Below are 26,964 nucleotides of genomic sequence, written 5' to 3'. Positions count from 1 at the left end.
TGGGTCCCTGATGATGGATGCTACTTCCTTGCGACAGCATTTCATATAGATGTGCTCAATGGTGCAGAGGGCTTTACCTCTGATGGACTAGGCCATATCCACTACTTTTTGTAGGATTTTCCATTCAAGGGCATTGATGTTTCCATAAGGGCCTGTCATGCAGCCAGTTAATGTATGCTCCACAACACATCTATAGAAGTTTGTCAAAGTTTTAGGTGTCATGCCGAATCTTTGCAAACTCCAAAGGAAGTGGAAGCACTGCCAGCTTCCTTTGTAATTGTACTTACGTGCTGAGGCAAGACAAGTCTTCTTACTTCAGCGGTTGGTAAGCTGATGGAGAAGATTCTGGGAGGCAGGATTTATGAACATTTGTAGAGGCATAATATGATTAGGAATAGTCAGCATGGCTTTGCCAAAGGCAGGTCATGCCTTATGAGCCTGATTGAATTTTTTGAGGATGTAACTGATTGATAAAGGTAGAGCCATAGATGTAGTGTATATGGATTTCAGTAAGGCATTTGATAAGGTACCCCATGAAAGGCTTATTGAGAAAGTAAGGAGGCATGGGATCCAAACGGACCCTGCTTTGTGAATCCAGAACTGGCTTGCCCATGGAAAGCAAAGAGTGGTTGTAACACACATCAAAGTTGCTGGTGAACGCAGCAGGCCAGGCAGCATCTCTTGGAAGAGATACAGTCGACATTTCAGGCTGAGACCCTTCGTCAGGACACTAAAAGAAGACACTTCGTCAGGACACTGAAAGAGTGGTTGTAGATGGGTCATATTCTGCATGGAGGTTGGTGACCAGTTGTGTGTCTCAGGGATCTGTTCTGGGACCGCTTCTCTTCGTGATTTTTATAAATGACCTGGATGAGGAAGTGGAGGGATGGGTTAGTAAATTTGCTGATGACACAAAGGTTAGGGGTGTTGTGGATAGTGTGGAGGGCTGTCAGAGGTTACAGCAGGACATTGACAGGATGCAATACTGGGCTGAGAAGTGGCAGATGGAGTTCTACGCAGATAAGTGTGAGGTGGTTCATTTTTGTAGGTCAAATATGATGGCAGAATATAGCACTAATGGTAAGAGTCCTCACAGTGTGGAGGAATAGAGGGATCGTGGGGTCCGAGTCCATAGGACACTCAAAGTTGCTGCACAGTTTGACTGTGTGGTTAAGAAGGCATACAATATATTGGCCTTCATCAGCCATGGGATTAAGTTCAAGAGCCAAGAAGTAATGTTACAGCTATATAGGACCCTGGTGAGACCCCACTTAGAGTATGTGTTCAGTTCTGTTCACCTCACTACAGGAAGGATGTGGAAACTATAGAAAGGGTGCAGAGGAGATCTACAAGGATGTTGCCTGGATTGGGGAGCATGCCTTATAAGAATAGGTTGAGTGAACTTGACCATTTCTCCTTGGAGCAATGGAGGGTGAGGGGTGACCTGATAGAGGTGTATAAGATGATGAGACGCATTGATCGTGTGGATAGTCAGAGTCTTTTTCCCAGGGCTGAAATGGCTGACATGAGAGGGCACAGGTTTAAGGTGCTTAGAAGTAGGTACAGAGGGGATGTCAGGGGTCAGACTTCAAGCAGAGAGTGGTGAGTGCGTGGAATGAACTGCCGGTGATGGTGGTGGAGGCAGATACGATAGGGTCTTTTAAGAGACTCCTGGACAGGTACATGGAGCTCAGAAAAATAGAGGGCTATGGGTAACCCTAGATAATTTCTAAAGTAAGTTCATGTTCGGCACAGCATTGTAGGCCGAAAGGCCTGTATTGTGCTGTAGGTTTTCTCTGTTTCTATGAAATAATAACACCAAGGAATTTAAAGTTGCTGATCCTATCCACCTGTGATTCTCTGATGAAAACTGGCTCATGGACATCTGGTTTCCTACTCCTGCAGTCATTAATCAGCTCTTTGGTCTTGCTGACATTAAGTGAGTGGTTGTTGTTATGGCACCACTCAACCAGATTTTCAATCTCCCTCCTATATGCTAATTTGCCACTTCCTTTGATTTGGCCTATGACATTGGTGTCATCAGCAAACCCGAATATGGTGTTGGAGCTGAGCTTAGCCACGCAGTCATAAGCGTAAAGCGAGTAGAGCTGGGGGCTAAGCACACAGCCTCGTCAATCAATCCGTCACTGATTCAAGTTTAGTCCGGAATTGCCACTTCACCTGTGAGGTGGCTTTTCCAGTGATGATACCTGGACCTCTTGTATCGAACTTGGCCTCTAATCTGGCCTGTAGCAGATTGTGGATCTCCTGGTTCATCCACGGCTTCTGGCTGGGGAAGATGCTGAATGATTTTGTGCGGGCACACTCATCTACAACTGCTTTTATAAAGCCCTTGACAACCACGGTGTATTCATTCAGATCCGCTGACGAATCCTTGAACGCGGCCCGATCCACCGACTGGAAGCAATCCCATAGTTGCTCCTCAGGCTCCTGTGACCACGTCTGCATCATCCTTATCACTGGAGTTTTGCTCTTTAAACTCTGCCTGTATGAAAGACAGCCAAGTGATCAGATTTCCCGAAACAGTCTGCGCATGGAACAGCAGGCATTCCTCATCTTGGTATGGCAGTGGCCTAGTGTGTTGGGACCTCTGATGCTACAGTTTAAATACTGATGGTAAAAGGGCCAGCGATTCCTTCAAACAAGCCTAATTGAAGTGCCCGACTGTTATTTGAAATGTGTCGGGGTGGCCAGTTTCTTGTTTCATTAGGTCGATAAATAGATAGATAATGCTGAGAACATGAGTTGTAGAGTCCTTGAAAGTAAGCCCTCATGGTTGTGGAATGGGTTCAAAGTTGAGATGAGTTAAGTTATCCACCCTGGTTCAGGAGAATTGGAGAATTCAGTGTTGTGTTTTCTATCTCTCAGTGACCAGCCTTCAAATTTACACCACTGAGTTTCCAAATCTGAAAGTAAATGTAATTTTAAAGACAAACAACAGGAATTCTGCAGATGCTGGAAATTCAAGCAACACACATCAAAGTTGCTGGTGAACGCAGCAGGCCAGGAGGCATCTGTAGGAAGATGTCCTGACGAAGGGTCTCGGCCTGAAACGTCGACTGCACATCTTCCTAGAGATGCTGCCTGGCCTGCTGCGTTCACCAGCAACTTTGATGTGTGTAATTTTAGAGTTTGCTTAACAACACCGGACAGCGCCAAGTGCCGCTTGGGTTAGGCTTTGTTCGCTTATTCTACATCCTGTTCCGCCAGCAGGTGGCGCAAATCTCCAACTCGCCTCCCATCCCCACCCCTACCCCCACTAACAAAAGTACAAGTCAGCTTTTCCGATGTCTTGTTACATTTTTCTTCAGCCCTTCGGAAGATATGAAATGCTGTATGCCAAACTTTTTTTTTTAAATCCCTTACCGTCTACGTGTAGTTAGTTTGCGCACAGTCAGCGCTACTGAACGAATGCAGTATAAACCCGAAACATATGGTGTAAAAATGTCCGCACAAAGCTGGCATTCCAGTTACTAATTGAACCCACTAAGTACTGGTTTCTACTTGGGCTCCATTGTGTCGCTTTCTCAGCCGCGAATGGTACCAATATCCAGCCACGGCTAGAACCCTTTTTTTTATTAACCGCGTGCCACTGAAACCTTGTAAATCGCTTCTCCAATTTTTCTTTGGGGATACAATTCGAAACCGTCTCGGCGCAGTCACACAGACTGAAGTTGGGAGAAACTTGCAGAGGGAATTGTTCGGGGGAAAAAAAACTTAAATAGGAACACGTGCTCAGTAGAAAATTTATCCTTTTAGTTAAAAATTTGCACCTTTGTTCCCCCCGCCCCATTACAATACAACAATTTTCAATCATAACGCAGGGAGGACAATCGGCCCACTGGTTTGGGTTCGTACTACCCCTCTACTTCCTCCCGAAAACCATCGCCTTTGGCTTGCAAAGGTTTTTTTCTGTGCGGGTTTCTTCAGATAAAAGTTATCGGTGGAGGAACGAAGCCCGGCTTTGATTTTAATCCTGATTTAAAAATTTAAACGCAACCATGCATTAAGCTTATTGCATGGCGGTAAGCATGCTCTTGGCAGGGAAGTTGGAGTTTCTTATTATTCCATCTGGCTTTGCTTCCAAAAGTGAAATAATTCTGTCTCTGCACACGTGTTGCCCCCTCTGAATCCAGGCTGCTGAATTAAACTGGTTCTTCTAATCCCTCGATAGCTTGGAAGGTGGGGGTTGGAGTGAAAGAGTGGCTATGAGGCTTGGCTACAGACCGATTAGCACAAAGCACCGATTGTGGCTGTGGCTTCGTAAACCCAGCCACAGAGATTGGTTACAATAGCGAGTTCACAACTAGACGGCTCAGTCACTAACTCGCATCCCTTCAAAAAGGTAAGAGACCTCGAAACCACATATTTACTTATAAATAAATTTTCGACGTACTGAATTCTGTTGTTGGGGTGGTGATGGTGGGAGAAAAAAACCATTGGTAACAATACTTGCTGGCAGCTGAATTCAGATTTATATTGTTCCTGCCAATGTTTAAAATATAATTTGTGATTTTCTAAATATTAAAAACAATGATATTAATTACTTCAATTTGGATGATGGCAATTACTCATAGGAATTTATAGTGTTTCCTTGAACGAAAATCTAATATAAAAGAAAATGAGTTTTTCCTTTTCTATTTCACATAACTTAACCAAAATAATTTAGATACATAATATTGTAATTTTCTATAAATGTGGATTTCTAGGTGAATCATTTACTGAGCTGCAACCAATTGGGTTGATTTAGATTGCCTGATCCACAGATGCACTTGGGTTTCAAGACTATTCACCTTTGAAGAATCTGCTTTGAGTTAATAATATATAATTCAAAGACATTTTAATACCCGGATAGATAAATCAGCAGTGGAAGTTTCACTCAGGGTCTTGGACTAACATTATTTTGTGACTGTATTGGCCCCGGAGGAACGCTGCTTCATTTAGCTGTATACATGTGTATGGTTGAAGGGCAATTAAACTTGAACTTTAATTCATTAATAATGTTAATATTAAAAAAAACAATTTTGTAACAAAAACGAAAGCGCAAAAAGGTCATAATTTTATCCTGAGACTGCAAAATCGATAGTTCACTGCTTTTCTTTGTGTCTACGGGTGTACATTTCGATGAAGGAGTGTGTCTCACTCTGCAGGCTGTGTGTGAAGAATGAAGAGATTCATTGTCCTAATGCTTCTGGGCTTCTTGTTTGCTACCCAAGCTGTGCCTTCTCATCGTATGTCGTGCTACAAGAAGATGCTGAGAGGACGAAACTGCCATGATATCCCCCCAGGGACTGATCACTTGCGACCCATAGACCAGGGTCTGGTGGATCACTTCTGGGACGGAGACAGCTGTGAGGTCGTCTGCTACTGCAGCTTTCGAGAGTTGCTGTGTTGTCCCAAGTAAGTCACTTGTGCCGGGGGTTCCCAACCTGTGATCCACAGACCCCTCGGTAAATGATAGGGGTTCGTGGCATAAAAACGGTTGAGAACCACTGCTCTTTGCCTTACCTTATGGAATGGTGCACAGAACTGTGTGTTTAAACACCTTCAGGAACCTCTAACACCAAGCACTGTTCCACGAAAGTTTGTCAATGATAAATACTAGAAAAGAGAGATTAATAAAGCCAATGAATATTTATCCAATCATGATTTAAACAATGACTCCTCCAGAGCCCTGTGCCCAGGAATGGTTGATGGGACTAGGCTGAATAATACATGGGCCAAAGGGCCTGTTTCTGTGCTATACGCTTTAATAGTCTCATGTGCAATGAATTATCGTTGTAAAAAGATAAGACTTGCATTTCAAGTCAAATTTATTGTCATGTGCACAAGTACGTTGAGGTACAAGGTAGTGAAAATCTTGCTCACAGCAGCATCACAGGAACTTGGGTACAGACAATACACAGAATATAAATCGTATAGTATTGTGCAAAAGTCTTAGGCACACATATTTCACTAGTGTGCCTAAGACAGTCAAAGTAGAACGGGGAGTGAGTTTACAAATCTGGTGGGAGCGAAGGATGTTGCGAATGGTGAGGGGTGGAGCGTCATGGTGGGGGTGTGGGACAGGTGGCAGAGAAGGAGTGCCAGGGGTGGCGCAGTTGCAGACACACCCAGCCCTGAGACACTAGGCAAGGTCATTTTGACTGCAAACAATAGGTTTATTGATCATTACAGAATGTCTTTCTGGTGCTTCCTGCTCCCTCCCCCTCCCCCTCCCTTCCCCTTTTTCCAACCATGATTCCCCTTTTCCTGTCCCTTTCTGACTCCCAGAGCACAATAAAGATCCATATCAGAATCAGGTTTATCATCACTCATATATCTCATGGAAATTTTTTGCGGCAGCAGTACAGTGCAATAAGTATAATTACTACAGTCAGGACTCACGAAGAGTCTGGGCCTGAAACGTCGACTGTACCTCTTCCTATAGATGCTGCCTGGCCTGCTGCGTTCCACCAGCAGTTTGTGTGTGTTGCCTGAGTCTATGTTTGTGGCTTTCTACTGCTGTAGCCCATAAGGTTCGGCATATTGTGTGTTCAGAGATGCTTTTCTGTACACCACTGTTGAATCACGTGGTTATTTGGGGTGCCTTCCTGTCAGCTTGAACTAGCCTGGCCATTCTTCTTTGACCTCTCATTAACAAGGTGTTTTCACGCACAGAACTTGCGCTCACTGGATGTTTTTTCTTTCTTTTCCTCAACGTTCTCTCTAAGCTCTAGAGACTAATGTGCATGAAAGTCCCAGGAGATCAGCAGTTTATGAGATGCTCAAACCACCCCATCTGGCACCAACAATCATTCCATGGTCAAAGTCATTTAGATCGAACTTCTTCCCCACTTTGAAGTTTGGTCTGAACAACAACTGAACCTCTTGAGCCTGTCTGCATGATTTTATGCATTGAGTTGCTGCTACATGATTGGCTGATTAGATATTAACATTAATGAGCAGGTGTACCTAATAAAGTGGCCACTGACTGTACTTTCGAAGCCTAGTCACTTTTTCAGCTTAGCTTCACATTTAGATCAATGACAAAATAATTGATTTATTATGGTGTCAGAATTAGAATCGGATTTAATATACCATACCTGGGTTCAATTCCCGCCGCTGCCGGTAAGGAGTTTGGGCATTTCCTCGCTACCGTGTAGATTTCCTCCAGGTGCTACAATTTCCTCCCACAGTCCAAAGACGTACCAGTTGGTAGGTTAATTGGTCATTGTAAATTGTCCCATGATTAGGCTAGGGTTAAATTTGGGGATCGCTGGGCGGTGCAACTTGAATGGCCTATTCCGCACTGTATCTCAATAAATAAATGACTGACATATGGCATGAAATTTGTTGCTGAGAAGCAGCAGTAATTATACATATCTACTTACAGTGGCAGTCCAAAGAGATGTGGGGTTGGGAGATGTGCAAAGTTCCGCAATAGTAGGGCTAGTCAATTTAATGAAAGTGTCGAGGAAAGATGCAGAAAGTAATTAATAATTAGGAATTGGTTGTCACATGTACTGAAATGCAGGAAAATCGTTTATCTGAATATCATCGAGACTGATCGTTCCATTCACAGAGTCAAACAGCATGCAAACAGGCCCTTCGGCGCCTTTGTCTGTGTTGCCCAGTGAGTTGGTTCCATCTGCCCAGGTTTGGCCGCTAGCCCTCTAAACCTCTCCTACTCATGTTCTTGTTAGGATGGCTTTTAAATGTTGCTAATGTTCTCGCCTCGACCATTTATTTTGGTAGCTCATTTCAAATGCACGCCACACTTTGCGTGACAAAGCTGCCCTGATGTTACCTACAAATCGTTCGCCTCTGATTTTAAACCTACGCCCTCTTGATTTTAGCAGCCTTTTCCTGGGAAAAGGATTGTGCTTTCCCTCTGTCTATGCCCTTCATGGCCTTCTGTACCTCTATCAGTTCACCCCTCAAACGCCTAAGTTCTGGTGAATAAAGCCCTAGTCAATGCAAGATAAGTGTCTAGTGTAGCGATCAGTTATTACATTGCCAGCGACCCGGGATCAATTCCCACCACAGTCGCTAAGGTGTTTATACGTTCTCCCCATGACCACATGGGTTTCTTCTGGGTGCTCTGGTTTCCTCCCACGCTCCAAAGACGTAAGGGTTCGTAGGTTAATTGGTCACTTGGGTATCATTGAGTGCAGAGGCTCATGGGCCGGGAGGGCCTCTTACCGTGCTGTATCTAGTCATAGAGTCATAGAAAAGTACAGCACAGAAACAGGCCCTTTGGCCCATCTAGACTATGCTGAATTGCCTACTCCGATCAACCTGTACCGGGACCGTAGCCCTCCATACCCTTGACCATCCATGTACCTAGCCACATTTCTCTTAAATGTTGAAACCGAGCTTGCATGCACCACTTGCACTGGCAGCTCATTCTACACTCTCACCACCCTCTGAGTGAAGAAGTCTCCCCTTAAACATTTCACCTTTCAGCCCTGACCCATGACCTCTGGATCTCCAAATAAAATGATGCTTTTCGCTGTATAAATTTGATAATTATCCAATAAGTATATCAAGGTGGGACAAAATGCATAAAGACCAATGAAGAATATAATATAACAGCTAAAAGGAAAGTGAACTGCAGGAGACGGAGGATTAATGCATCACGGCTCTTTACGTTTGAAGGGCTGGAGTAGAAGCTGTGATATGTCTATATTAATTCTTGGTTGCCCACATCCAGAGAGAGAAAGGCGAGTAGTTTTGAACACCACGTTAGGAATGACCTTGGAAGGAGTGAAATGTAGATATACTGGAATAACACCAGAATGTCAAGGGTTAAATTTTGAGGAACGATTACAGAAGCCTCAAAGTATTTCCTGTAGTTTGGGTTAAAGGTGGAATTGATTGAAATTTCCCAGATATTAATGTAAAGTGATACTTTCCATTGGTTTGATCATAAAACGACTCGGTATTGAAGTTAGGAGACGTGTCTGTTGAAACGTCACACGCCATTCCATAACAGATGAATTGATGTCAATTGTTCGTCTTAACTTTGATGCTGATAGATTTTTGTTCAGGGAAATTCTGTCGAGCCGGCACAGTAGCTTAGCAGATAGTGCAACATTTTACAGCGCAGACTGTAAGATGGGGGTTCGATTCCCACTAAAACCATCTGTGTTTCCTCCGAGTGCTCCCGTTTCCTCTCACGTTCCAATGACATATGGGTTTGGGTTAATACTATGCCCAGCACAAGTCTCCCTAATTTGATTTGATACAAACAATGCATTTCAATGTATGAGGGGTGAATGATAAGTTTGTGACCTAAGGTAGAAGGAGTCAATTTTAGAAAACCTAGCACATTTATTTTTCAACATAGTCCCCTCCTACTTAGTCCAGTGGTCGGGGAGCATTCGGATCTTGGACCTCCAGAATGTGTCCAAAGCAGGGGTGATTGATAAGTTTGTGGCCTAAGGTAGAAGGAGATGAGTTACACACACAAAATGCTGGTGAATGCAGCAGGCCAGGCAGCATCTCTAGGAAGAAATACCGTCGACGTTTCAGGCTGAGACCCTTCGTCAGGACTAACTGAAAGAAGAGATAGTAAGAGATTTGAAAGGGGGAGGGGGAGATCCGAAATGATAGGAGAAGACAGGAGGGGGAGGGATGGAGCTAAGAGCTGGAAAGTTGATTGGCAAATGGGATATAAGGCTGGAGAAAGGAGAGGATCATGGGATGGGAGGCCCAGGGAGACAGAAAGGAGGAGGGGAGCCCCAGAGGAAGATATAGGGAGAGGGACAGACGGAGAAAAAAGAGAGAGAAAGAAAGGGGAAAAATAAAAAATAATAAATAAGGGGTGGGGTAAGAAGGGGAGGAGGAGATGAGTTATACAGCTCTCATTACATGCACATGCAGTTCAACTCTGATTATGCAGAAAGCTTGAAGTTAATAACTCATCAGGGGTGATTGATAAGTTTGTGGCTTAGGTAGAAGGAGATGAGTTATTAACGTCAAACTTTCTGCATAATCACTCAAAGAGTTGAACTGCATGTGCATGTAATGAGAGCTGTATAACTCATCTCCTTCTACCTTAGTCCACGAACTTTCAATCACCCCTGCTGTGGACACTTTCTGGGGGTCCAAGATCCGTATGCTCCACAACCGCTGGACTTAGCATGTAAATATAGGAGCAGCAGCTCTGTTTCAGACCCAGTCAGTATTACTGCTGGGGATGAGTGTTTTACCGAGGGCGCTATGTGCTGTCCGTAGTTAGTGACGGGCCTTCATCACAGGAACTATGTTGAAATAAAAATGTGCTAGGCTTTCTAAAATTGACTCCTTCTACCCTAGGCCATGAACTTATCTATCACCCCTCGTATGTTTCAATGGACATGTGACAAATAAAGCTACTTTTTAAAGATCATTAATCTTTATTAATGGATACTGAGGAAAGGTGGGTACATGGTGTTGGCTTTCAGCCATAAGCTCATTGAATAGTATAACAGGATGAAAGGGTAAATGGTTTCCTGCTGTTCCTATCTTAAAAATTCGCTGTATACCAAAGCTACTCTGCTTTATGCAGGCTTGGATTCCACAGTAAATGGAATAGAAGCAGCCATTGTCTTTCATTACACTTGCATTTGGCCGCAGACTTTTTGTTGGCTTTTGAGTGGCAATCTATGGTTCCTAGGCAATGTTTACAGAGCAGAACCATTCATAGTGATCTGTGTGGTTTCTCACCAATTGGAATGAAGAATCCTTCCTGAAACACTTAGTCTTAGCCAGGAATTATTGCAAAGAATATTTAATCCATTATTTGTAAAGAAAGCAAGGGGAAATGGGATTAAAGAAAGATAGAAAAAAAGAGACAGAGGAAGTAAATTTTAGAATTTTAAATGAGTTACAGACAGTGCTGTTAAAAATCACTTATGTTTTCATGAAGTCAGTGACTGCAGCACTGGGAGAGACTATTTAACCCATCGTCTGGATGGGTTCTTTGTGTCCCATTCCACTGCTTCCAAACCCTGTCCTTTCATCAAAGCTCTTCCAATTATCCTCTCAAGTGTCTGTCCGATTCACTTTCAAACACATGGATTGATTCTACTTTCTGTACCCCAAAAGACAGCAAGTTCCAGATCACAGCTATTCTCCCCGCATTCCATCAGACCATAAGCTGTAGGAGCAGAATTTGGCCATGTGGCCCATTGTATCTGCCCCACCATTCAATTATGACTGATTTACTATTCCTCTCAGCTCCATTCTCGTGCCTTCTCCAATAACCGTAGATGCTATTACTAATCAAGAGCCTATCAAACTTTACTTTAAACATCCTCAATAACTTGACCTCCACAGCCATCCGTGGCAGTGAATTCCACAGATTCATCATCCTCTGGCTAAAGAAATTTCTCCTCATCTTTGTTATAAAGGGATGTCCTTCTATTCTGAGGCTGTGCTCTGTGATCCTAGACTCTCCTACTATTGGAACCATCCTCTCCACATCCATTCTGTCTAGGTTTCAATGAGCTACTCCTCAATCACTAAATTCCAGTGAGTACAGGCCCAGAGCCGTCAAGTGCTCCTCATTGTTACCTTTTCATTCCCAGCATTCTTTGCATAAACTTCCTTGGGGCCTTCTTTGATGCCAGCACATAATTTTTTAGATATGAGGCCCAAAACTTAGTCAGGGCACTGAGTAGATGAAGCTGGTATGTTATGTTACAACTATACAGTTAGTTGGTAAGACCACACTAACATTGTGATCTTCTCCAGGATCATCACCTTGTCATGGTGGAGAGTCTTGTAAGTTCCTGTGATCCCTAGAACAATGTCTTCTGCAGTTTAGCAATCTGACACTTGGTTCTGGTAGTGTCAGCAATTGTTGTTCGTCCATCGTTGATGTCAGTGAGGACCTCGACACCAGATGGTGTTAAGACTAGCGCGTGATTTGGATTTAAGTGAGGGAGAGTTGCGCAGTGTCAGCCTCACTCTCTCTTCCCAATTCCCATCCGGATCCAGTGGCAAGACAGAGTCTAGACGGCTGGAGATGGGACTAGGCTCAGTGGATGACTAGGACGTCTTCTGTGTCTCGTCATGCTCTACACATTCCACAACGCTTGCAGAGACTGCCTTCTTGTCCGTTGGACCTTCCATTGGTCTGGTCCGCTCAATCCGCCGGAGTCTGTCTTCACATGCTAGGATAGACAGCTCCCTATCTCACCAAGGGTTTGAGACCTGTCAGCTACCCTCACCTGGTTTAGCCGGCTTGTCAAAGCCGTTGCCCGGGGTGTGGCCGGTGTCACATGCAAGCAGTTACTGGGGAGCCACAGGTGAGAGCTGAGTGCCAGGTGGGGACTAAAGGTGGACTAACCGCCTTGTAAAGGACGCGACATGTTCCCCCACCAGAGGTGCTACCCCTCCCTGACACCCCATACACCCCAGTGTCAGCCATGGTGGTAAGGTCAAAGGGGAGGTTCCAGACAGAGTGATCCAACCAAACCTCATTGGTGGAACTGGCGGTAGATGGTGCCCATCACAACGTCAGTGAAGGCAGAGGAAGGTTGGAGCAGAGAAGGGTCCCCAGTCGTCTCATTCACCTTGCCAATGGACTCTCGTCCCTTTTGGTGGTTGCCCGTGCATCATGCACATGCATTCTCCATTAATGGAATGCACACTAACACCACAGTTTTGTGGATACTGGATCAGCCTCTACAGTCACTGAGGGACCCCGCCCCCCCAATAGACAACCATTTTGGAGAGCATCGTACTGGACTCGAGTGATCGCACTACTAGTGTGTGCAGTATTCGTTACCCAGCTACAGGAAGAAAGTTATTCAGCTAGAAAAGGTACAGAAAGGATTCAAAGTAAATTTATCATCAAGGTATATGTGTCACTGTATACAAACCTGAGATTTAATTTCTTGCAGGCATACTCAATAAATCAGTAGCAGAGTCAATGAAAGACCACCCAACTAGGGCCTTCAAACAGAGTGCAGAAGACAAGTACAAAAAGAAATAATAATAAATAAATAAGCAATAAATATCAAGAACATAAGATGAAGAGTCCTTGAAAGTGAGCCCAGTCACCAGGACCTAACTGAAGGGCTTGAGTTAGGCGGAGAGACTGGATAGGCTGGGAATTTTCTCCCCTGGAGTATAGGAGGTTGATGACTGACATTGCAGAGGTATGTTAAATCATGAGGGACCTTAATAAAGTGGACAGTCACAGTCTTTGTCCCAGGATAAGGGGAATCTAAAACTAGAAGGTATAGGTTTAACATGAGAGGAGAAAGATATAAAGAGGACCTGAGGGACAATATTTTCCACACAGAGGGTGCTAGATATATGGAAGGTGCATCCAGAGGAAGTTGTCAAGGTGGGTACAATTACAATGTTTGAGATGTTTGGACAGGTACATAGATAGGAAGGGTTTAGAGGGATTGATGCCGAATACAGGCAAATGGGACTAGTTCAGGTAGACAATATGGTCATCATGGTTGAGTTGGTCTGAAAGGCTTGTTTCTGTTCTGTATTACTCTGACAGTGTGGATCTGAATGACTTTGTGGAGAAATCATTGCTGGTAAAATAGGTGGAGGGGTAGATGATAGGTAAAGCCAGGTGCGTGGGAAAGGTAAAGGGCTGGAGAGGAAGGAATCTGATAGAGGAGAGTGGACCATAGGAGGAGAGGACCCAAAGGGAGGTGATAGGCAGGTGAGAAGAGGTAACTTGCCAGAGTGGGGAATAAAAGAAGAGGGGAGGGGGAGGGAATTTTTTTTCACCTTTAGGAGAAATCAATATTCATGGCATCAAGTTAGAGGCTTCCCAGACAGAATACATGGTGTTGTTCCTCCAACACCATAGGGTGGCCTCATCATGGCACAACAGGAAGCCATGGACCAATATGTCAGAATGGGAATCAGAATTAAAATGTTTGGCTAGAACCCACGCAGAGATTTATAATTTCCCTTGTAAATATGACTGTATGTGCTTCATTGCCAAACATTGTTTGATAGACACTCAAATGAAAACCTGGAGGAATTTTAAAAGAGGAGAAATGCTATGTAAATGGAAATTTCTGACATGTAGTCCACATGAGATTCAATGAGGTGGCCCTCCTTTTGGAAGATAGAGATACACTCATTGGCCACGTTATTAATTACATCCATACATTTGCTCATAAATGCAAATATCTAATCAGGCAATCGTGTAACAGCAACTCAATGCATAAAAGCATTTACATATAGTTAAGAGGTTCAGTTATTGTTCAGATCAAATATCAGAGTGTGGAAGGAATGTGTTCTAAGTGACATTGACCATGGAACAATTGTTGGTGTCAGATGGGGTGGTTTGAGTATCTCTGAACCTGCTGATCTCCTGGAATTTTCTAGAATTTACAGAAAATGATACGAAAAGCATAAAGCATCTAGTGAGCAGCAGGTTAGCAAACAAAAATGTGTTGTTAACGAGAGAGGTCAGAGAAGAATGTCCAGACTGCTTCAACTGATAGGAAGATGACTGTAACAACGTGTTGCAACAGTGCTGTGCAGAAGCGTATCCCTGAACGCACAACACGTTGAACCTTAAAGTGGATGGGCTACAGTCGCAGAAAACAACAAACATGCACTCAGTAGTCACTTTATTAGATACCTAATTAAGTGGCCTGTGTTGCTGTGCAAGCTTGGATGAGGTACATGTTCACATGCAGCACACTGTGTTTAGCTATCGCATTGAAAGCTTTTGTGTTTTCCTGTGAATAAGTGTCTTGTCTGTAGTGTTTTGCATCTGTAATGGATGGTTTTGCTTGGATTATCTTCCAGAAAGCCAATAAGAAATATAATTATAAAAAACATAATTTAAATAAAAGCAAAATATGGATTTGTTAGCCAACAAAATTGAGATAAATAAGTTCTATATGATGGCAAATATACAGAAAGTAATGTTGTCATCTATGGTTTTGCCTTTTTTAAAGGGCTGTCTGGTTGAAATTAATTCCAGACTACATTATTAATTGGTCTAATTTAATTCATGTCACAGAAATTTGGTTGATAGTTCTCCCTGGCACACCCATTTCTGACAAGAATTGCCTTTAGCGTTGTCTTTGCATGGGCTGTATAGGAATGACATGGAATACATGTAGTTTTTCATTGATTCTGTGTTTTTTTTTTACTGTGAATGCGGGTAGTATGTGGTTCTATATATGTACTCTGATAATAATTTTACTTTGATCGTGCTCCACAGAAACAGGCCAACATTTGAAGTTCCCTTGAGCCTTCTCCCATCTTTCTTCATCTATTTCTATCCGTGTGAATGTTGTTCCAAACCCCTCTTAAATGTTTGCATCAGTTATAGTACTGTGCAAAAGTCATAGGTACATATATGTAGCTAGGGTGCCTGCGACTTTTGCACCAAACTGTGTTTGTCAACGTGGAGTGGAGAGCGAGTCTGTAAATCCGGCGGGAGCAAAGCATGTTGGGAATGGTGAGGGTAGAGTCCTGCATGAGGGCTGTGGGACAGGTGGCAGAGAAGGAGTGCCTGGGGCAGGAGTGGTGGCACTTGTGCAGACACACTCAGCCCTGAGACACCAGGCAAGGTCATTTGATTCCAAACAATTGGTTTATTGATCATTACAAAATATTTATCTTGTGTTTCCCGCTCCCTTCCCCTTTTCCCGACCATGATTCTTCTCTCCCTGCCCCCTGTCCACTTTCCGTCCACAATAGAGACCCATATCAGAATCAGGTTTATCGTCACTCACGTACTGTACTTCAGCCACTTCCTGTGGTAGCGAGTTCCACATTCACCCCACTGTTTTCATTTACACTTAAATTGAAATTAGGTTTTTGACAGAAAAAAAAATGGATTTTATCTATACATGAGATATTACAGAACTCTGAAACAGAGGGATTTTCATGGAATATGTTTTAATTTTTCAATGCCATCTTGATTCCTTCCTCATCCACCTACATTGGAGGGAAATTACAGTGATGATGTTTCCTGCCAGTAAGCAGGTCGTTGGGGTGTGGAGAAATTTGGATCTCCTGGGGGGAAACCCACTCAGTCACAGGGAGAAGTTGAAAACTCGACACAGGTAGGAAGCAACGCAGGTTAGTATTCAAATCTCTTTAACTATGAGATACCATTCATCCAAGTGTTCACAAAAGGCTAGTATGTAAATATTGCAGGTAATTAAGAAAGCTGACAATATTGTATATTGTGAGATGAGTGAATAGAAAAGGAGGGTGCTAGTACTTCATTTCTATCAGGCATTGGTGAGGCCACATCTGAAGTACTATGTACAGTACTGGGTTCCTTATTTAAAGAAGGATGTTACCATGATACTCTCCAATGTAGTCAGTATGTCTTTTGAGGATAGGTTGATTAGGTTAGGGCTTTTCTCTTTGGAGCGAAGGAGGATGAGAGGTGACGTGATAGGTGTTTATAAGGCTACAAGATATTGGAGCAGACTTAGGCCAATTGGCTCAGCGAGTCAGCTCCGCTATTTCTTGGTTGATCCAATTTTCCTCTCAGCCCCCAACTCCTGCATTCATGCCTTGACCAATCAAAAATCTATAACTCTGCCTTAAATATACATAAATACTTGGCCTCCTCAGCTGCCTGTGGCAAAGAATTCCACAGATTCAACACTCTCTGGCTAAAGAAATTCCTCCTCATCTCCATTCGAAAAGGACACTCCTCCATCCTGAGGCTGTTATGCTGCACAGAGTACTGGTGAGGCCGCACCTGGAGTACTGCATGCAGTTCTGGTCTCCTTACTTGAGGAAGGATATACTGGCTCTGGAGGCGGTGCAGAGGAGGTTCACCAGGTTGATTCCGGAGAGGAGGGGGTTACACAATGGGGAGATATTGAGTCGTCTGGGACTCTGCTCGCTGTATTTCTGAAGGAGGAGAGGAGATCTTATAGAAACTTATAAAAATATGAAACAGATAGATAGAGGCAGGAAAGTTGTTTCCACTGGTAGGTGAGACTAGAACTAGGGGACGTAGCCTCAAGATTCAGGGGAGTGGATTTAGACGGAAGCTGAGGAGGAACTGCTTTCCCAAAAAGTGGTGAATCTGTGGAATTCTCTGCCCAATGAAACAGTAGAAGCTACCTCAGAAAAGGACATGGTTGGACAGATTTTTGCATAGTAGGGGGAATTAAGGGTTATGGGGAAAAGGCAGGTAGGTGGAGATGTGTCCATGGTCCGATCAGCCATGTTATTGAATGGCGGAGCAGGCTCGACGGGCCAGATGGCCTACTTCTGCTCCTATTTTTTTATGTTCTTATACCATCTGGTCCAGGTGACTTATCCATCTTCTGACCTTTCAGTTTCCCAAGAACCTCTCTCCAGTATTGGTAACCACACATCTCATGACTCCTGACACCTGGAGCTTCCACCATATTGCTAGTGTCTTCCACAGTGAAGACTGATGCAAAATACTTATTCAGTTCATCCACTATTTCATTGTCTTCCTTACTATCTCTGCAGGATCATTTTCCAGCAGTCCAATATCCACTCTCGCCTCTCTTTTACAGTGTATATATCTGAAGAAACGTTTGGTATCCTCTTTAATATTAGCTTACTTTCGTATTCCATCTTTACCTTCTTTATGACTTTTTTAGTTGCCTTCTGTTGGTTTTTTAAAAGCTTCCCAATCATCTAACTTCCCACTAGTTTTGTCTTTTATGCTGGCTTTCATTTCCCTTGTTAGCCACAGTTGTGTCATCTTGCTTTTAGATTCTTCTTACTCTTTGGGCTGTTTATATCCTGTACCTTCCAATTTACTTCCAGAAATTCCAGCCATTGCTGCTCTGTCATCATCCCTGCCAGTGTTGTTTTCGAATCAATTCTGGACAACTTTTCTTTCATGCCTCTGCAATTCCTTTCACTCCACTGTAATACTGATACCTGTGACTGTAGCTTCTCCTTCTCGGATTTCAGGGTGAATTCGATCATATCATGATCACTTTCCCCAAAGGTTCTTTTATCTTAAGCTGTCTAAACAATTCTGGTTCATTGCACAACACCCAAACCAGAATTGCTGATCCTTTAGTAGGCTCAACCCTGCCATGGTGATGATAGAGGTGGATACATTAGGGACATTTAAGAATCTCTTAGGTCGGCACATGGATGATAGCTAAATGGAGGACACTGGGTGTGAAGGGTTAGCCAATCTTAGAGTAGGTTAAAATGTCGGCACAACATTGTGGGCTTAAGGGCCTGTACTATGCTGTAATGTTCTATGTTGATATACAAGAAGCAGTTCACAAGCTTACTAAACTGATACATGGAATGAGTAGGTTATTGGAGTGGCATGGTAGCATAGTGGTTAGCACAACATTTTACAGTACCGGCAGCCTCAGGGTCAATTCCCACTGCTGCCTGTAAGGAATTTATTTGGACGTTCTCCCCGTGATCATGTGGGTTTCTCCAGGTGCCCCAGTTTCCTCGCACAGTCCAAAGACTTACCAGTTGTAAATTGTGCCCCGGTTAGGCTCGGGTTAAATCGGGGGATTGTTGGGTGGTGTGACTCGAAGGGCCGGAAAGTCCTACTGTCTGCTGTAGCTCAGTAAGTAAGTAGATAAATAAACCTCGAGAAGAATGGTTGGACAGCTAGTTTTGTATCTGCTGGAGTGCAGGAGAGAGAGAAAGAAAGAGAGAGAGAGAACTTAAATATATGCTTAGTGTTGTCTGTACTTGTGGTGCTTCTGTAATTAAAGCTTTTCATTGCACCTTTACCTCACCATACTTGTGTACTTGACAGTAAGCTCAACTTTACTGAAACATATAAGGTCCTGAAGGCTCTTGACAGGGTTGTGACAGAAAAATCATATTTTGTAGGTGGGAGAATTTAGGTCCCAATATTTCAGTTTTTAAGGATAAGGGGTTGCCCATTTGAGACAGAAATTAAGCTAAAATTATTAACCTGTGATATTCCTTCCTAAAGAACAGTGGAAGCAGAATCTTCAAATATGGCCAAGATACAGACAGATCGATGTAATGAGCAAAGGGATGAAAAATTACTCCTCATGAAAATATATCTTTACTGCTCCTCACCCAGGTAGTTGGGAATGCAGAGTATGATCTTACCATTTTCCTGTATAGGAACACACAAAATGCTGGAAGAACTCAGCAGGTCAGGCAGCATCTGTGAAGGGGAATAAACAGTGCACGTTTCAGGCCAAGACCCTGTATCAGGACTGACAAGGAAGTGAGAAGGAGACTATAAAACCATAAGACATAGGAGCAGAATTGGGCTACTTGGCCCATTGAGTATGCTCTGCCATTCAATCGTTGCAGATCCTTTTTTCCCCCTCCTCAGCCCCACTCCCCAGAAGAAGACTATAAAACCATAAGACATAGGAGCAGAATTGGGCTACTTGGCCCATTGAGTATGCTCTGCCATTCAATCGTTGCAGATCCTTTTTTCCCCCTCCTCAGTCCCACTTCTCCCTGTAGCCTGTAAGACCGTACAACATTAGAGCAGATTTAGGCCATTTGGTCCATCGTTAGTCCGCCAGAATGTCTATAGAATTTCCAATACAGAAAGTTACTTGTAGATCTGTTTGGCACAGCTTTGCAGGCCGAAGAGCCTGTATTGTGCTATAGGTTTTCTGTTTTTCTATGTTCTATGTTTCAATCTTGTAAATATGTACCAATAAGTTATAGGTTTACTAATGAATGCTTGGATGCATCTCCCCATTTCCTTCTAAATTGTACTTCACCATTTTTATTACTCTCTAATAATAAACAATTTCATTTCAATACTTAAGTTAGATCATGCACCTGTACAGATTGAGAAGAAGCTACTACAGTAAACTGGCCTTGATACAGAATTAATACAGACTGCACAATTGGTTTGACTTATGGCTGAGTGCATCAAAATAAGATGGGTTCCCTCGACAGTGACCGCTTCCCTCCCCCTCCCCTGTCCCCATTTACGGAGCCACATGTTAATGCCTTCAGGCAGATCACAGGGCTAAAACCTTGCCTTGGAACCTGCCAGTGTTTACTGCCTCCCTTCACTGAGCAGGATCTCAGATTGATCAACAGAGATTAGCACCATTCCTCAGTGCCACCACTCAACTATCTACTGCTAGTCACGTCCAACAAAAGTGTCAGTGTGATCGCTGAAGAAACTGCCAATGTTTAATGGCTTTTCAAGTGAGTGTGCCTACCTTGTTGTGTTTCAGGGACATTTTCTTTGGACCAAAGATTTCTTTTGTGATCCCTTGCAACTCTCAATAAAAAAAGGAAATTTAACAGCAGAGGGAAAACAGTTCACTGCGTGGAATCAGATGGACGATTGGGTGATTTCTTGTATACATAATATTTTTTAAACATGTAACCAATGCCACACAATAAGGTGTCCAATAACCTTGTTGATTCACCAAGTTATATAATGTAAATAAAACTTGCATGTTCTTTCATCCAGTTAACCTTCCCAATCCTTTTCTACTGTTAAGACAACTTACTTTACATTTATTAATAAAGAAGTACAATTTTTTCATGAAAAACCAAAATGTTCTTGTGACTGCGTATCCAAATGAATTACACAGAACCATAGAAATTTACAATGGGGAAGATGGTCACATTGCCATTAATGTCTACATGGGCAACAGAGGGTAGGTAGGCTATTCCCATCTCTTGGACCATATGGCAGAGTTTTGCTGGTGCTCAACCAGATATTGATCTTAGAAAAATAATAATTGGCTTTTCCAAACTTTGCAAGCAGTAAGTTTCATCTGCTGAAAATTTTGAAGGTAAAAGCTTTTCTTCCCTCAATGTCCTGCAAATCATTCTGCCCACTGCTGCAAATCTACATTCCCAAACTAATGAAAATAAATCTTTCACAAACAAGAGCAAATCTGCAGGTGCTGGAAATCCAAGCAACACAGACACACAAAATGCTGGAGGAACTCAGCAGGGCAGGCAGCGTCTATGGAAAAGACTACAGTTGACGTTTTGGGCTGAGACCCTTTGGCAGGACTGGAGAAAAAAATTGAAGGGTCTAGGCCTGAAACGTCGACTGTACTCTTTTCCATAGATGCTGCCTGGCCTGCTGAGTTCCTCCAGCATTTTGTGTGTGTTGCTTGAAAATAAATCTTTACTGCACCCCATCCTGGCATCAGATATATTTATTCATCAGTATTATTCTGTTTTAATGTTGCCCACCCTACCATCAGCATCAACTAATCCACTTATTTCAATGTACATGTTTGTAACCTGTACAAGTTCTGTTATTGAAATGTTACAAATGAAGCCTTCAAGCATAACATAGAAAGCATTTACCATCGAGGGTTTTCATTCTTTGTAACTTTTTTGTGTTGTAGCTGTTTTATGATTTAATAAAATTTACTTCATGAATTATAATTTCTCTGTTTAATTTGTTACACAAGCATCAACTTCAGTTAGTCTCCTATACAGTTCCATATTAAGGGCATGATGCAGCTCCCAGGGCCCTGGAGTCAATCAGAATCAGATTTAATATCACCGGCTTAAGTTGTGAAATTTGTTAACTTTGTGGTAGTACACACAAGTATAAATCAGCCTTAAGCTTTCTGATAAAGTATTAGCCCATGATTTTAACTGTTTCCCTCTCTGCGGGTGCTGACTGACCTGTTGGGGATTTCCAGCACGTTTTGCTCAGGAAAATCTTTCGATGCATTTTGTCCCCTGTCTTCACATTGAACATAGCTCCTCAAAGTGGCAGTGTCCGTCATTAATGACGGCCCACCACACAGGGCATGCCCTTTTCTCAGTGCTACCGTCAGGAAGGAGGTACAGAAGCCTGAAGGTACACACTCAATGATTCAGGAACAGCTCAAAGTGGTGAGGGCAGTGTGACAGGGCAAAGGATAGGAGAGATCCAATTACATTAGTGGTACTGGAGTTGGTTCAGACAGTTTTGAAAGCTCTTGAATAACAAAAGTAAACTGTGGGGGAGGTGTAAATTAGAAAGAAGTATTCAACCTGAACTCAGCAGGGAAGGGAGTACTGCAAACACAAGATGTAAACTGATTATTTGGAGTGATTACTATAGGAATAAAGTCTTCAGTGTTTGGGAGAAACAAATCGAAAAGAGAGAAATAAACTCCCAGAGACACAAAGCCTGCTTAAAGTTATTATAGAACAAAGTCAGAAATATACCTGATTTTCGCTCTTATTTACGATACTTTGTTCAGCTTTATTCTTTGTAGCACTACACAGGCCAAAGTTTGAGGGTTCAAGTATTGCTCCATCAAGTCACGCCGTATGGGAACACTCAACTGGTCTGTGCTAAGATGCCCATCTAAACTAGTCCCACTTGTCTGCATTTGGCCCATATCCTCTCAACCTGCCCAAGTGTCCTTTAAGCAACACACATAAAAGTTGCTGGTGAACGCAGCAGGCCAGGCAGCATCTCTAGGAAGAGGTACCGTCGACGTTTTGGGCCGAGACCCTCTGTCAGGACTAACTGAAAGAAGAGCTAGTAAGAGATTTGGAAGGGGAAGGGGGAGATCCAAAATGATAGGAGAAGACAGGAGGGGGAGGGATGGAGCCAAGAGCTGGACAGGTGATTGGCAAAAGGGATATGAGAGGATCATGGGACAGGAGGCCTAGGGAGAAAGAAAGGGGGAGGGGGGAAGCCCAGAGGATGGGCAAAGAGTATAGTGAGAGGGACAGAGGGAGAAAAAGAATATATATATATATAATGGATGGGGTACGAGGGAGAGGTGGGGCATTAGCGGAAGTTAGAGAAGTCAATGTTCATGCCATCAGGTTGGAGGCCACCCAGACGGAATATAAGGTGTTCCTCCAACCTGAGTGTGACCTTTAAATGTTGTTAATGTACCTACCTCAACCACTTACTCTGGCAACTTATTCCATTTCTTGACCACACTCTGGTTGGAAAAGTATCCCCTCGAGTTCCTGATAAATCCCCCTTCCCATTCTAAACCCATGCGCTTTAGTTCTTGATTTCCCAACCCTGGGAAAAAGACTGAGTGCATTCACTCCATTCATATCTTTAATGATCATATACACCCCTATAAGATCACCCCTCATCTAAGCTCCAAGTCCCAACCTGCTCAATTTCTGTTACTCAGTCCCTCGATTCTTGGCTACATCCTTATAAATATCTATACTCTTCCAGCATAATGGATCCATTAGCAAGGTGACCAAAATTGAACAAAATATTCCAAATGTGGCCTCACCAACATCTTGTACAACTGCAAAATAATACCCTAATTTCTATACTGAATGCTTTGACTAATGAAGGCCAGCATGTGAGGGAACCATGTACTTTTTGGTCCCTCTGTTCTACAACACTTCCCAGGGCTCTTCCATTGACTGTGCAAGTTCTACACTCAGTTCCATTCCCAAAATACAATGCAGATTGAGCACCCCTTATCCAAAAACCTCGGAAATCCGAATTTTGTTTTAACGCTGACATGATGTCACAAATGGAAAATTCCACAAGGCACTGGGAAGGTTCCCAGGCAATGTGTAGGTCTCCATACGTCACATATTTCTGAGAAGTGACCTCACATATGTGATGAACGGAAGTTAATGAAAAATAGAAAAACACAGCATAAGGTAAAATATGAAGATCTTGAATATGTATTGAAAGAATGGATTTCTCAGCTTTGGAGTGCACGTATGCTGCTTAATGGTATGCTGATCATGAAACAAGAAAAAATCTATCACAATGAACTGAAAATTGAAGGTAATTGTGAATATCCAGCGGGCTGGTTGCATAAATTTAAGAAAAGACGCCGCATTAAATTTTAAGGGTTTAAAAGATTTTAAAGATAAGGCGTCTGCTGATCATGAAGCAGCAGTGAAATTAATTGCTGAGTTTGCGAAGGTCGTCGCTGATGAAAATCTGACACCAGAACAAGTCTACGATGCTGATTGTTTTTGTACCTTACATAAAATCGAAAACAGAAACACATACACTTGTACTCTAACCATTTAATCAAAACACGACATTGTAGGTGTCTGTTGTTGTTCAACAGCTGATTCAGGTATTCTCCCGATGCTGCTATACTGTTTTTGTTTCCCTGCACACATTATATTTTCATTATATTAATGGTATGTAATAATGTTTACTGTTAAGTACATATGAACAAGTGTATGGCAAAAACTGCTTACCAGTAGCACATAAATTCAGAGTGGGAAATTATAGCAATCCCAAGCTATTCATTATATGTTCCAAAATCACAAAAAAAAAACAAAATCTGAAACACTTCAGGCCCCAAGCATTTGCATAAGGGTACTCAAGCTGTACTTGCATTTATCCAAATTAAACTCCATTTGCCATTCCTTGGCCCACTTTGCTAGCTGATCAGGATAGCTCTAATTCCTAATAACCATCTTCACTGTCTACAACACGTATTTTTAGTGTCATTTGAAAGCTTGCCAACCATGCCTTGTATGTTCTCATCCAAATCATTGAAGTAGGTGACAAATAGCCATGGGAAACATCACTAGTCATGAGCCTAGAGTCCAGAAATCAACCTTCCACCATCATCCTAGCTTCCTATCTTTGCTAATGCTGTATCCAGTTAGCCAGCTATCCCTGCATCCCATGTGTTCCAACCTTCCATAGCAGTCTACATGTGCAACCTTATCTGAAGGTTATGTGAACCTTTCTGAAAACCACATGGATTAAAAGAAAAGGAAGATTAAAAGATTATCTTTATTTCTCACATGTACATTGAAACGTACAGTGAAACGTGTTATTTCTGTCAACAACCAACACAGTCCAAATATGGGGACAGCAACCCACAAGTGTCTCCAGTGCCAACATAGCATGCCCACAGCTTACTAACCCTAATCCATATGACTTTGGAATGTGGGAGAAAACTGGAGCATCCAGAGAATATCTTAATTCAACTTCTCCTGCCCCTTATTGAAATGTTCCCAATGGACTCACTTTCAAGAACTCTTCATCCTATGCTTTCGATATTTATTGTTTATTTAGTTATTATTATTTCTTTCTTTTTGTATTTGCACAGTTTGTTGTCTTCTATACTCTAGTTGAACGCCCATGTTGGGCAGTCTTTCACTGATGATGTTATAATTGTTATTCTCTGGATTTCTTGAGTATGCCCACAAGAAAATAAATCTCAGGGTTGTATATGGTGACGTATATGTACTTTGATAACAAATTTATTTTGAACTTTTTGAACTTGAAATCCACGCTGTCATGTGAAAATTTACAGATTCCTTACAGACAGCTACCAGCTACAATATTGTGCCGTTCTACATATAGACTACATCTACTACCCTGTCCTTATCTACCTTCTTGGTCACTTTGACAAAATAAACTCAGTCAAATTTGTGAGACGTGAAGCTGTGCTGACTATCCCTAATCAATTTCCATCTTTCCAAAGACATGTATATCTTATCCCCTCCAATAACTTACTTCCATAGATGTTAGGTTTACTGCTCTACAATGCCCAGCTTTTAATTTGCAACCTCTCTTAATTCAAGGCACAACATTAACCACCCTCCAGACTTCCATCACATCACCCACCAGTTATTTATTTATTAAGATGCAGACCGGAATCGACCCTGCCAGCCCTTCAAGCCATGCTGCCCAGCAATCTGCTGAATTAATCCTAGTCTAATCACGGGACAATATACATGACTAATAAACCTACAAACCGGTATGTCGTTGGACTGTGGGAGGAAACCCACGCAATCACAGGGAGAACGTACAAACTCCTTACAGGCAGCATAAGGAGTTGAACCTGCGTTGCTGGTACAGTAAAGCATTGTGTTAATCCTTACGCTACCGTGCGTAAGTCTTGGCCAGGTCTCCCCCTGTTTCTTCACAGTAGTTTTGGATATAGCAGATCAAGCCCTTGAATGGAAAAGCATGGAATGGCTTTTTTTTTTATTGTGAATAAAGTTTATTTTGATAATTAAAAAAGATCAGGCTCCTGATGGCATGTAGTTAGGGACATCTATGCTGCCAGTGATGCCATTCCTCGGGCTGAATGTTAATCCCTGGGGCTTCTCCAGTCAATCAGATGGAAGTGAAAGACCCCTGGCACTATTTTGAAATATGCCGGGATAGTTTGGAGTGCTGAAAAGCAAAAAAAAAAGCTGGAAATGTGAAACTGAAATTGATCCCGGGGGTTCTGAGCATATCAGGAGGCATCAGTGAAGAGAGAAACAAAAGTTCTGGAATCATTAGAGCTCTGACAATAGCCTCCTAGTCCTGCACCTTTGTCCAGAGAGTGATTCCTGGTGTCCTGGCCAAAAATATCCTCCACCAGGACTCAAGTTATTTGGTCATGATCACATCATTGATTTTTGGAAGCTTCCTGCCTTACAACAGTGACCACACTTTAAAACACTGACTTTATAAACCTTTGCTGCTTCCCAAGACCTCGAAAGATGCCATAGTAACCAAAACGAGCAAGTGACATCATGGGACTCTCTCAGAAAAAACGATTGTACAAGACAGTGAGGTTGCACCTGGAATATTGTGGAAAATTTTGGTCACCCTGATGCAGAAAAGGCATCAATAAAGATTAAGAAGATTGTTGACAGGAGCTGAGTTACAAGGAGAGATTGGACAGGTCTAATCCTATCAGCATAGAAGATTGAAGACTTACCTTAGAGAGGTATGAAATCATGATGGTACAGTAGAATAAATAGAGAGTCGATTTTCCGGGGAAAAGGAATTAAAAACTAGGGGGCTCAGGCTTAAAGTGAGAGAAGTAAGATTTAAAAGCAACCTGAGGAGAAACTTCTTCATGGAGAAGGCGGTGCATACATAGAATGATCTGCCAGAGGCAGGTACCATAACAACAATTGGATACAGGTACGTGAGTATGAAACGTTTAGTAGGATGTAGGCTAAACATGGGCAAATGAAACTAGTTTACAGTAGATGGGCATTGTGGTTGACAGTGGATAAGTTGGGCTGAAGGGCCTGTTTTTTCCCCCACTTTGCCCTTGGATCACTCTACGTTCTAATCATTGGGCCAAGACA

The 26,964-nt window shown here is 42.7% G+C and overlaps 1 protein-coding gene across 1 annotated transcript; it reads left to right on the top strand.

Annotated features, from left to right (window-relative positions):
- Positions 1-3,343: 3,343 nt before the first annotated feature.
- Positions 3,344-20,895, top strand: LOC140197189 (scrapie-responsive protein 1-like). Its single transcript, XM_072257106.1, has 3 exons — positions 3,344-4,366; positions 5,172-5,421; positions 20,166-20,895. Exons 2-3 carry the CDS (start codon positions 5,186-5,188, stop codon positions 20,218-20,220), a joined length of 291 nt encoding a protein of 96 aa, XP_072113207.1. The 5' UTR covers positions 3,344-4,366; positions 5,172-5,185; the 3' UTR covers positions 20,221-20,895.
- The last annotated feature ends 6,069 nt before the right edge of the window (positions 20,896-26,964 follow it).

This window comes from Mobula birostris, chromosome 5 (genome assembly GCF_030028105.1).
Source record: "Mobula birostris isolate sMobBir1 chromosome 5, sMobBir1.hap1, whole genome shotgun sequence".
Taxonomy (NCBI): domain Eukaryota; kingdom Metazoa; phylum Chordata; class Chondrichthyes; order Myliobatiformes; family Myliobatidae; genus Mobula; species Mobula birostris.
Note: the sequence above shows the minus strand (reverse complement) of the source record. Positions and strands in the feature narration are given on the sequence as shown.

Bases quoted from the DNA above. Each gene is read 5' to 3' on its own strand.
- LOC140197189 (XM_072257106.1), top strand. From the start codon at position 5,186: ATGAAGAGATTCATTGTCCTAATGCTTCTGGGCTTCTTGTTTGCTACC. The intron at 5,422-20,165 runs GTAAGTCACTTG...GTTGTGTTTCAG, and splicing joins GAGTTGCTGTGTTGTCCCAA to GGACATTTTCTTTGGACCAA.